At 42.4% G+C, this 12953-nt stretch overlaps 1 protein-coding gene across 10 annotated transcripts in view; it reads right to left on the bottom strand.

Annotated features, from left to right (window-relative positions):
• The window catches only part of AKAP13 (A-kinase anchoring protein 13), a 338427-nt gene that overhangs the window by 180233 nt on the left and 145241 nt on the right, over window positions 1-12953 (bottom strand). For all 10 annotated transcript variants that reach the window (XM_054041161.1, XM_054041152.1, XM_054041157.1 and 7 more), the window contains one exon: window positions 4327-4510. In XM_054041161.1, coding sequence (XP_053897136.1) covers window positions 4327-4510 — 184 coding nt within the window. The remainder of the gene's footprint in view (window positions 1-4326; window positions 4511-12953) is intronic.

Below are 12953 nucleotides of genomic sequence, written 5' to 3'. Positions count from 1 at the left end.
GTGATTGCTTAAGCTTTGAATCTCTCCTTTCTCTAGTAGGCATACAAAAATAAGAGCCAGACAGAAAAAAAAGTGTTTTCCTTGTGGGTCTTTTCATCCTTCTCACCTACTTCTTTCTTTATGGTGCCACACTCATGATTGACTGCTGAGAGTTTCCACATGCGTAGCTCACCGAAGATTTTTGCACTTTTCAGTCATTAGACTAAGAGATTTAGGCTACTACGAAGCAATCAGATTATGAAGGTGGCATTGTTAGGTTGTTTATAGACACATACACACAACAGTATGTCAGATTTTAAAAATAATCAACAACAATTGTGTTGCATTACCGAACATATTCAAGGAGAATAAAAGAAGTGGAGATGATACAATGAGAAGTCCTGGGTGATCTTCCCCTTGCTCTAGTCCAGGGGTCAGCAACGTTGGCACGCAGCTCGCCAGGGTGCTTACCCTGGCGAGCCACATGCCGAACGTTGCTGACCCTGCTCTAATCTTTGCCAGTCACAATCTCAGCTGCTAAATTTTAAACATGTTTATATGTTTTCTTACCCAATTCCTCCCCCACCCCCCAAAAGAGAGGAGGGGCTTTCAATCAACTGGCAAACTGAATATCAGACAGTCCTTGGAATCTCCTCCTATACCTGCTTCACAAAGCAATGAAGAACATGGACCTGGATTACCACACTGCATTCTATTTGGAAACATCAGCTAGTGCAAAATGCAGCTGTCCTCTTACACAGCCAAGTTACTGCCAGGAAGCAGGCGACCCCTATGTTCCAGAGTGAACTGGCTCTTAGTGTATAATCTACACAGCAACTGGGAGCATACCTCCCAGCTTGGGTAGACAAACACACACTAGCTGTGCTTGAGGCAGCTTGCTAAAAACAGCAGTATGGCCAAGGTGGCACAGACCATTGCTTGAGCTAGCCACCCGCCTACATACTCAGGGGGCTGGGCAGATTCAGACTCCTGCAGCTAGCCCAAGGAAGCTGCCTGTGCCACCCCAGCCACACTGCTATTTTTAGTGCCCTAGGTTGAGCAAAGCTAGCATGTTTGTTTACCCATCCTGGGAAGCACATTCCTTTAGAGGTCATCTCTCCCTTTGCATGATAACATGGCCACTGAGGTTAGCTGAGGCTCTCAAGCTAACAATGGGCAGAATTAAACATGAAAGGGCTACTGGCAAACCATTCTCAATGAAGGGACCTTGAATCTGGAATTCACTCCCACCACTGCTCTAAGAGACAGCTGGCTTTCAAGGCCGACCTATTTTCCTAGCTGTTTTCAGAAGGGGATGGATCATTATTTGGTATCTGATTTGTACCCTGCAAATTAGAGAGATGCATTTAAAATGTCTACTTAGCAAATGTGGATGAGCTCCAGTAACAGAGGATCCTAAGGGGATGTTTTGGAAAATATCACTGCCTCAGGCAATCGATTATTCCATTTTCACTAGGAGAAAGGCCAGGTTTATTTTGCAAACCTTATTTATAGATAAAACAAAGGTGCGCAGGGGTGATTTATGACTTATTCATCACACTCCCAGAAAGATCCCACTTCATTTTAGTGGGCTGTCTGTTCTAATCCAGTTCTGTCTTTCACTCTTGAAGAATCTGTGCTTACACCTCTCATATCAAGAGAGATGATGCAGGGACCAGTTAACATAAGAAAGCAACAACTCTCCCAGAATCCAGGGGTTATAAGAAAGAAAATGTTAAGGCTGTTTTCATGAAGAACTGCAACAGCTTAAAAAGGAAAAGCTTTTTTCATAAACAGGGAGGAATCAAGGGACGGAGAGAGAGGAATCATGGGATTTTTTTAAAATTTGACCACGTCCCAGAATTCCACTGGCTTCCACTAAGCATCTCACAACACGCAGTGAGAAAAATCCGAGAACATACACAGCTCAGCAGCAAAGCAAAAAGGACCAAAGGATAACATCAGAGAATACAACACACTTAGTACACGTCAAGCCCGCGCCATGTATCCAATGGATATGTCTACACAGCAAGCGGCAGTGAGTCTCCAAGCCCAGGTCAACAGACTCAGGCTGATAGGACTTGTGCTACCTCACTAAAAATAGCTATGCGGATGCTGGGGCTGGAGCTTGGACTCTGAAGCTTATCCCCCTCGCTAGGCTCCAAAGCCCAAGTTGCAACATCTACACAGCTATTTTTAATCACAGTAACATGAGCCCAAGTCTGTTGACCTGTGTGCAGGTTATTCGTATGGCTTACATATTGCACGCCAACTAGTGTCAATGCAGTGCAAACTAACCCCTCCATGTACACAAGGCCTTAATTCTCTTCGGGGCAGGGACTGTCTTTTTTGTATTATTTGTTTTAACACAAAGGGGTCCTGGTCCTACAACTAAGGTTCGTAGGCACTACGGTAGTACAAATAATAATATATCCACAGGTGTTATGTCCTGACTAGTCAGGCTAAGATGGGGATTCAGTATCTTGTTGCTGAAGCTAAGTAATGCTTTGAGGAAATAATATGGATAACAGGAATTCAGATCATATTGGTAGCATAATTGAAATTTGGTCTTTTATTTTCACAGGTGAACTACAAGGCCATCACAAAGCCTCTTGTCTTAGGTCAGAATCACTTTCCAGGGAAAAACAGTAACACTAGGGGGATACTGCCAGAAATCCAAGGACTCAGAACTTTTAGTTTTCACTCCAACAGAGATCTGACACTCCAATACTTGAACCGATTGTGAAATATTCCTCAAGTACACTGCGCGGCTGTTGTAATAGCTTTATTTCCCCATTTTTACTAAATTACCAGCTCTACTCCTATTTGGGTAATAACAGTACTTACGGTACTTGCTGCAAGCTATACAACCGAGTTTTGAGTGATGTAATTTTCTTGACTGCATCCTGTCTTTCTTGACTATCCTGTTATGTTGCTAACCATCTAAACATTTAGGAGAGTTTCACCTTATTTCATGGTTAACTAACCACATTATAGGATTGATCCATTTATTCCAACTTTAATTCAGTATACAGGCACGGGTGTGTGGGTATCAGAGAATTATGGGGATTGAACATTGTCACAGAATGATTCATATATCAAAAGATCACTTGGGAAAGTGGGTGTAACGCCTACCACCATGACCCCATATTATTCCCAGAAGATGGGTATTAAATGAAAGCTTAATGCAGAGTTTCTTTTCCCCCTCTCTCTCTATTTTAACATGGTGTTGATAGAAAATTTTGAAACTTGTGTGATGGAAGATTAATTTCAACGACTTCAGCAACATATATCACAAGACTGACTTTCAGCTTTGAGAATTATTCTCCCCCATCTCCTAAAATAACAACAAACAACAACAACAACAATAGTAGCAGTAATAATAATGGAGAACAAAGACATTACGCCCAATAACATGCACTGGTGTTTAATAACATTAACACAATACATGGCATTGGGCAACTGAATGCAGATTTAAAAGGAGTCTAAAAATTCAGAGCAGAAAAGGAAAGTTAATGACAGAAGAGCTTAAGATGACAAGATATCAAGATAATAAAAATTGATAACAATATAGATTAAGTGTGCAACTGGTTAAAACTTTTTCTCCTGCTTTGACAAACTTTCCACTCAAAGCAAACAGATTAAATAAGTGTTATCAGCCTTGACTTTCAAAACTAGATCTCTCAATATACTGTTATTTTTGATAACTTCTAGTTCTCCAAAACATTCTTGTAAAGCACTTCAATAAAGAAAATAACGTGAAAACACATACATGATTGGTCACTTGGGACTTGTCAGTATGTCTTCACAAACCTCTCATTTTGTTTTTAAACACACAAGTTAATTTCAATCCAGACCTTCAGGGTTACATATCTTTTCCATAAATAATGATATTTTATTCTATAGAATCAGCATGGTTTGTTTTAAGCAAAAACTGGTAGAGAATATTATTTAATAGAAAGAAAAACAAAAAACCTCACCCAAACTCCCAATATCAGCTTTCCACTGGGGGATCTGGCACTTGTGCAAGGAAAAACTTCTTCATTTGTGTTTGCATAAGGTTTAACTCTAACACTGTTACAAAAAATGACGTGACAGCTGTAAACAGAAGACTGTGCAACAAAAACAGAAATGAGAATATAACATGACTATTGCATTTCCCATAAACCTTGAGGTCCTGTCCAACCCTTTCCAGCAACAAAGGCAAAAATAAAGAGTTAACAACAAAAACTGCACCTAATTGGGGGTACTTGGAATTCGTGTTATTCAAATAACTATGCACAATAGAGGCAAGGATGCTGCAGGGGACGGAAAGCCAACACAGAAACTCAGAAAAATTATTCTTACTCTGTCAAAATCTGATGTAGCTTCTGATAGCCCCGCTCCAAGGCCAAGCTCACAGGTGTAGCCCCTTCGTTGTTGTGGATGCAAAGAGCTCCTCTTCCACCTGGCTGCTGTAGCAGAAACCATGTCAACCTCAGAAGGCCCAGCCTCACTGCAAAATGCAACAACGTCTCCCGAGGGCTACGCTCTGGGAAGAAAGAGAAAAGAAAATGAAACGTGCAGATTATGGATTAGATGAATGCCACTTCCCCACATCCTAGCTACTGGAGTTGAGCCACACTGATGCAAAATACAGTACAATGGTTGGCACAAAACTAGCAGTCTCTCAGAGCCAAAAAGCCAGGCAACCCAAACACTGAAGCACCTGGAAAAACATGAAAAGACTGGCTGATCACATTCAGGGGAGGCTTGCACTTCAGAGTGAGGGGATCACCACAGTGTAGGGCCCTACCAAATTCACAGCCATAAAAAGGGCATTACGGACTGTGAAATCTGGTCTTTTGTGTGCTTTTACCCTATACTATAGGGATTTTACGGGAGAGACCAGCATTTCTCAAATTGGGGGTCCTGACCGAAAAGGGAATAGCAGGGGTGTTGCAAGGTTATTTTTGGGGGGGGGGGGGTCATACTATTGCCACCCTTATTTCTGCGCTACCTTCAGAGCTGGGCAGCTGGAGAGGGGCGGCTGTTGGTTGGGCATCCAGCTCTGAAGCCAGTGCCCCGCCAGGAGCAGTGCAGAAGTAAGGGTGGCAACACCATACCATGCCACCCTTACTTCTGCACTGCTGCCTTCAGAGCTGGGTGGCTGGAGAGTGGTGGCTGCTGACCAAGGGCTCAGCTCTGCAGGCAGCAATGCAGAAGCAAGGGTGGCAATACCATTCTATGCCATCCTTATTTCTGCACTGCTGCTGGCAGCGACTCTGCCTTCAGAGCTGGGTTCCTGGACAGCAGCTGCCGCTCTCCAGCTGCCCCGCTCTGAAGGCAGCGCCGCCACCAGCAGCAGCGCAAGAGTATGGGCAGCAGTATCGCATCCCCTCTACAATAACTTTGCGATCCTTTCACAACTCCTTTATAGGTCAGGAACCCTACAATTACAACACCATGACATTTCAGATTTAAATAGCTGAAATCATGAAATTTACGATTTTTAAATTCCTATGACTGAAATTGACCAAAATGGACCATGAATTTGGTAGGGCCCTACCACAGTAATTTTAATGGAAGTTGTGAGTGCTCAGGACCTCTCAGGATCAGACCTACTGCAGAAGCAAATGAGAAAGGGTGTAGTTCCTTGATATGTAGACTATTTAACTACCTCTAAATAGAAGCTCAGTAAGTTCAAGCAGGCTGTGTTTGTCTGTACGTACTGGTACTTTTCTCCCACATAAGACTGAATTAACTTTTTGGCACTGCCAAATTTGGTGTTTAAAACACAGATTCCTCCCTGGGCACAGCAAAAATGCTAAACTGAAGACATAAATCTGGAGGAGCTATAAAAAGAGGACAGTCTACACTTCTCAAAGTAAAAAGTGAGGACTTTCTTTTTCTGATTTGATTAGGGCTTAGCCCAGCTTTTACAGTGCCCATGTCAGCAGACACAGCATTACACAGAAGCTGTATAATTCTGAGTAGCAGTATTTGTAAGATGGGTGTACTCCCTCCCCCCGCCCCCCGCCTTTTACATTTAACAATCATGGTCTTATAATTTGATTTAAAAAAACACTGTGTCTAAGCTTTCATCTCTGAAAAATAAACCCTTATTCAAAGAACTGAAGCCCTAGAACCTTGCTCTGAACAGCAACAACCAGAAATGAGCTCCAGATACACTGTGAAATACAGCAGTGTTTCCCAAACTTGGGACGCCGCTTGTTCAGGGAAAGCCCCTGGCGGGCCGGGCCAGTTTGTTTACCTGCCGCATTCGCAGGTCCGGCTGATCGCAGCTCCCAGTGGCCGCGGTTCACTGCTCCAGGCCAATGGGAGCTGCTGAAAGCGGTGCGGGCCGAGGGACGTACTGGCCGCTAATTCCAGCAGCTCCCATTGGCCTGGAGCGGTGAACCACGGCCAGTGGGAGCCACGATAGGCCAGACCTGCGGACGCGGGAGGTAAACAAACCAGCCCGGCCCACCAGGGGCTTTCCCTACACAAGCGGCGTCCCAAGTTTGGGAAACACTGAAATACAGTATTTGGAGATCAAAGCATTTGTGATATCTGTACCCAGAACATGGATATTTGGATTTTAAAATCTGCAAGAAGAGGTAAAAAAAAAGAAAAAAAAAACCCTAAACATTTGTTCTTGAAAATTAACAAAGGGTTTCAGCATTGACTGGTGTAGCTTTAAAAGGCACTCTTTACACTGCAGTAAACCAATTGCATGAATAGATTCAGCGAAACACCCTGAATATTGTAGTAAAAATGTATACACTTATTATTTGGTCGACAACCAAACCAAGAGATCAGGTTATAACGTGAGTGCATAATGCTTCTAAGATTTAATGAGGTAATTTCTTTCAAGCACATTTTTGAAGGATGCCACAGTACAAACTGCTAATTCCTTTGTTCAGCTGGGTTTTAAGGGACATCATTAAGGCATTTAGTCAAAAAACAAAACAGTGATTTCTCTGCTTTTTGCCATGTAGCTTTTGCTGAGTTTCTTGGCTGGCTCAGCTCCTGCAGAGCCTAATCTGTATTCAAGTACCAAAAGCTTCCTGGCACAGTCTACCATACAACTCCGAATTAGGGCTTTGCCAACCTGCTTTCTCCCTCCTCCCCTTCCCCCCACACCCACTACACACTACCCCAATCCCAGCCTCTTCCTGATTAGAGTAAAGCAAAATCATGTCTGAATGGTGGTTCCAGCTGATTACAGGAAGGACATAACCGAGCTTGCTTAGACAAAATATTTGTAGCCTGTGAAAGAGCGAAGAGAGGGACATTAGTAGAACATGCTACAGCATGGCACTTTAGAGATGAATGAGAAGACAAGGTATCTTAAGTCAGGAAAAAAAAATGGCCAACTGTATGGGAAGGGAAACGGGGCCTGAGGAGACAATAGAAAGGTTGCTGTAGGAGGAACTTTTCCAGAGAGGAGAACAGTAGATTCAAAAATGATCTTCCTAGGGGCTTGTCTACACATAAATATTGTACCACTTTAACTGCACTAGTATAATAAAGCAAAACAATCCTCCTACCATGGATGCAGTTACAGTGGTATAAAATCATATGAGTATAGCTTATTCCTGTACCGAATTGGGGCATCTACGCTACTTCTCTGAAGACAGTTTTTATCTGTTTTTTTTAAGAGTACAATTTTCAAAAACACCTAAGTGATTTAGGACCCCAAGTCCCATTTTTAAAAATAACAGTCTTCTTCCATACTTAAGTCTTTTTTGAAAATTGTACCCAACTTATTACAATACAAACCGTCTTCCAAGCAGCAAGTCACATAGAAGACCTTGGATTTGTGTATTTCCTGTGTTTGGATACTACCCTTACACGCAAGGATCCATATACTGTATGCTACACTAATGCTTCTGAGTACCAACATGAGGGAGTGCAGTCTTTTACCAGAAGAGATGGCACTTGCCGTGTCGAGCACATTAAACAAAAAAACTCACCATCCAGCCTCAGGGCCTGAGGATCTGACTACCGTGTGAACTGGCATCAAGCCATCCTAAGAGAGACAAGTATGAATGATGGCAGCCAAGAGACAAAGTACTGTACACGCAACAACTGTGAGTGCTCGGGGCAGGACTCTGAGCGGAACACATTTTCAGCGACAGACGATACAGAACTTACATGGCTTGTGTTAAAAGGGATGTGCCATCTGTGAACTGGATTAACTTCCCAAAATAAAAACGCATCTGTCACTGTGACGGCTGCTCAAAGCAAGTTTATAGCCTGTTTGCATCAGACCTTCGGAGGAATGGGGAAAAAGGGGAAAGGCAAAAAAATGAAGCTATTTCTAACCTTTTTTTTTTTTTTTTTTGCCTACCAACAAGGGAATCTTAGGGCACTGGACTTTAGAAATTCAGGCAGAGGTTTGTTTGAACAGGATGGCATGGTGCAGAATGACCATCCCAAGCATGGAAGAGTTACACAACCTTTAGCATGGACTAGCTGTAGCTGTTTTCCATCATAAATGGCTGAAAGCAGAAATTTAGCAGGGGTCTGCAGAATCACCAAGCAGCCCATAAAGTGGTAACACAAAGCCCTTCGCAATTAGAGAATTACAGAAATAAAGTACATGCAATACTGGGAGGTCAAGGCTATTTTGTTCCTTCTATGTTTCCTAGTAATAGGCAAGGTTCAAAACATATGATTAGTGCCCCATAATGAAAGAGCACTTTAATCCAGCTGGCAAGGAATGCAAGATTTTAGAGTGCTGGGTTTTTTTTTGTTTTTGGCAGTTGTGGCAGATAAATAAGCAGGCAGTTAAGCTGGGTAACTAAGGATCAACTTTCCACGGAAAACTGTCAAACTCACTTTGCAAACTGACAGGATTAAGGTTTAAGGTACTTTTAACCAGTAACAAATACCCACTGAGGAAGAAAACGCTTGAATATGACAGATCTGAGAACATACACAGTGTTCCCTGAGCCAGGAGCTTCATTTTTAATGAACTTGATTGAAAGAAGGGGGAAAAAAAAACCACCCACGCTTCCCATGAAGAGGTACAGAGTGAGTGATTGTGGAACTCCCCATCAAATCTGGCTTCCACCCCTGCACCCCTCCCTCTGTGGGAAGCTGCCCTCTCACCCAGCTCAAACCTCACATGTCAGTGGGACAGGGAAATGGAAACATGTTATCATCACAGATCAGTAAGTCCCAGATGACCACCTGAACCGGCAACATTAGAAGAGGAGGGTCAAGACAGAGGGACGTTGTGCCTTAAAGTGTTGAGAGATGAAACACCAACTCAGCTGAAAATAATTGATTTGTGGGTAATTTTTTTAATCTTATAAACTGTGATTTTCAAAGCAGCGTAGGAGACTGAAATGCCTCAATTCCTACTTATTTTAAAGGGAATTAGGAGTGGCTTTGATATCTCAGTCACAGAATCTTTTATTGAGCAGTAGATTTTGGATGGATGGACTAGGGGGCAGAGACCACTTGTACAAAAAAGAATTTTATTTTGCTTGCAACTTTCCAGTTCCCCGCTTTCTCCTCCCATTGCTGAAGATATCTTGCATTTTCTTCCGAAAAAGGTTTTCCTTCACTGTCCAGGTTCTCACTGGTTTGAACTGATAAGACCATGTGCACAATGCTATGCTGTTGATACAGGAAAGATGATGTATTCCACACAGTTATTTTACTGCAACATACAACAAAAGGTGAATGTGAGGGAGTGGACTGCAAATTAATATGAAAGTCTGAAGTTAAAGCTGAAGCATTACTGGTAGCTACTCCAAAGAAAGGGGTCAAGGGAAACTATCAAAACATGTGGAAGATGGATAGATTTAAGCCTCTGAACCTGAAAGAACCCAATTACAATATGAACAACGACCACTGATCCAGAAAGCCCACCATCCCTTTCAACCACTACCCACGTCTGTTTTACTGCTGCCACAATATTCTGTCTTCTGTAGCGTAGTGGTATCACCAGAGAGACTTCTCTTGTCTCAGCTTGAGAAAGGATTGTACAGGCACAATCAAGACAAGCATCTCAGTAAGACCCCTTCCTTTTTTGTGGGAATAAGGTTAGGATGATTTCAGCCCATCAATTCCAGTCCCAATTTCTACCCCTAATCCACAGTTGCTTCTTGCTTCGAATCAGGCAATGCCACCAGCACATACTTTGCTGATGCAAATGTAACAGTAGAGAGGTACACTGTGTTTGCATATTATCTCCTTTTAATTTTTACTGATGGCTGAATTTATTCTTATCAAGACAATGCCATTCATACAGCAATAGGTATAATCTATTCTGGAAATAGCTGTATTCAAATGTTTGCTTTTGCATAATCTAACAAAGGACATTTAAATCTGGTAACCTTTTATTAGCACTTTACTTTGAGTACATTCACACAGATGATTGTCTCAACAAGTCCCATAAAATTTATCTTGCTGGTCATATTAACCACACCTCTTTTATGCACTTGGACAAGGGTCAGTTGCTTCTAAATGATTCTCATTATTCTAGCCTTGTAACATTCCCCTCTCTCTTTTCCCCATATCATCTTCATACTCTTGTCTCTTCTGATTTTCTTTCCCTCTAGTATTTAAAAACAAAAGCTTTTAAAGGGGTATCTCCTTGCCACTCTGACACTAATGTTGCATTATGCGCTTACGTGATTTAGGACAGTCATATACTGGTGAATTTGTATGCTTGGTTATCAAAAGCTTAATGCAATTCTAGTCAAACAAATTATTTGGATAATTTCAGATGACGCACAGAATGAATAAAAGTTAAAGTATCTTGTTCTAGACTTCCCCCTCCTTCCTGGCTATCTCACAGCATCAGTCTGTGCATTTTTCTTAAGAAAATATTGCAAATGAACATTTATCATGCAGAGTTCCTGGAAAGTGATACAAATCACTTGAAGTCAATGGGACTTAAGCACGTGCCTAAAGTTAAAACATGTTCAAGTGTTTTGTCAAATAAGTACAGGCTTTGAGTCAGCAGTCCACAACCAGGGTCCAGTGTTCTGTAGTTTATAAAGAGGAACGTTGTCTGGCTCTCAGAATGGTTTTCCCTTATCCTCTCAGTGAGGAGTTACCTTGTTCAGTAACCACAAGGAATCTCCAGAAGTATTATGAATCTATTGAAGGTACTACTGAAGGTACTAACTTGAAAGAAGTCAATATGCAAAATATCCCTATTTCTCAGACTTTACCTATAGGGTTAGATCTTTGTCATTAGTTTACTACCCATCAGAATGGAAAGAAAACCTTTAATATTGTGAAAAATCTTTGCACATATAGCTTACAAGAAATGTATTTGATAGAAACAAGAATCAAACATACAAGGCTGCACCTAAATTGCTTGTAAACCTCCCGAATCAAGCCGAGTGCAGGAAGAAGGGGAGGGAATCAATTCATTTATTGATCTACTCAATGTCAGAAGGTCTGGTTGTGAGTCTGTTTCTTTGCACTTCCTTCACTACCAGAAAGCAGGCTGTCTAGTGCTTACACAACTCTTACCAATTAGCAGCTGGCAAGGCTGATGTCAGGAGAATAGTTTGCATTCTGAGATGGAAGCCCATTTGGTGGGGGGCAGAAGTAGAATTGTGATTGCAAAAATAAACCATTTTGCAAGAACATGACCAACTCATGCTCAAAACTTACACAGGACTGTGCATTAACAGTCCCTCTCCTACTTTCTAATCGGTTCTGCAGGCTGTAGCTTAGTGGCAAGTTATTGTGCCACCTTTTCTCAAGAATATAGTACTGACTTGAAGAGCATGAAACATGATTACACCTTTTAAGAGCATTTGTCACGAGGAAAGGCTGAAGAGATTGAGTTTTTATAAATGCTAGAGAGAAAAATATTTTTCAGGTGCATTCAAACCGTAGCATTCAAAATTACTGAAAGGATTATTGCTAAATATCTCATCCTGGTGAAGCAGGATCAGAAATAAGAGGAGAAAATTAGGAACAAATCAGAAATTTGGACAGGAACACTGCCTTAAATGAGAGTGGACATTAGGAATAGGTTACAAGATAAGGCCATTGATAAACAATTTAGAGTTGCACTGAAAACCTTTGTAATTAAGAAGACTTCAGAGCTGGGTTCCCCTGTTTCTCCTACAACTGCTATTGATATAATTAACGATACTTAGTTATACTGCAGTATCTACAGTTCCCAATCAGGTCCCATGGTCTATTGTGTGAGATGCTGAACAAAACATATGAAGACATAATCCCTGCCCCCCCCCCCCCCCCACAAAGGTTTCACAATCAAAGGCCTTAATCCTGCAAAGACTTGACTCCCCCTCCCCCTGGAGCAGCTTTATGCACTGTGAATAGTACCCCACTGAAGCAATGAGACTACTCATGGTGCATAAAGCTAAACGTGTGCAGGATCAGGGGCTAAGGGGCTGATCCATAGCCTACTGAAGTCAAAGCCAGTCTTTTCGTTCACTTCAGTGGGCACTGGATCAGGGCCTAAGTGAGCTTGTAACTGCAGGCTGGGTTTTGGGGATTTCGTATTAGTGATGTGATAGATCAGGGATCAGCAACCTTTGGCACGCAGCCCGTCAGGAAAAGCTCCTGGCAGGCTGGGACAGTTGGTTTACCTGCCGCGTCCGCAGGTTCGGCCGATCACAGCTCCCACTGGCCGCACTTTGCCGTCCCAGGCCAATGGGGGCTGCGGGAAGCAGTGCGGGCCGAGGGATGTGCTGGCCGCCGCTTCTCACAGCCCCCATTGGCCTGGGACAGCGAACCATGGCCAGCGGGAGCTGCGATCGGCTGAACCTGTGGACGCTGCAGGTAAACAAACCGGCCCAGCCCACCAACGGATTTCCCTGGCAGGCTGCGTGCCAAAGGTTGCGATCCCTGTGCTAGATGTACATAACATTCTAAAAAACTCAATTAATTAAAAAAACCCGACATTTTATTTAAGTGTTTCTTTAACCTAATGTGTGGAATACTGATTGACATATTAAATTAAATTGTGTTGCTCAATATATTTT

The sequence above is a fragment of the Malaclemys terrapin genome, chromosome 10 (assembly GCF_027887155.1).
Source record: "Malaclemys terrapin pileata isolate rMalTer1 chromosome 10, rMalTer1.hap1, whole genome shotgun sequence".
Taxonomy (NCBI): Eukaryota; Metazoa; Chordata; order Testudines; family Emydidae; genus Malaclemys; species Malaclemys terrapin.
This window is presented reverse-complemented; position numbering and strand designations above follow the sequence as displayed.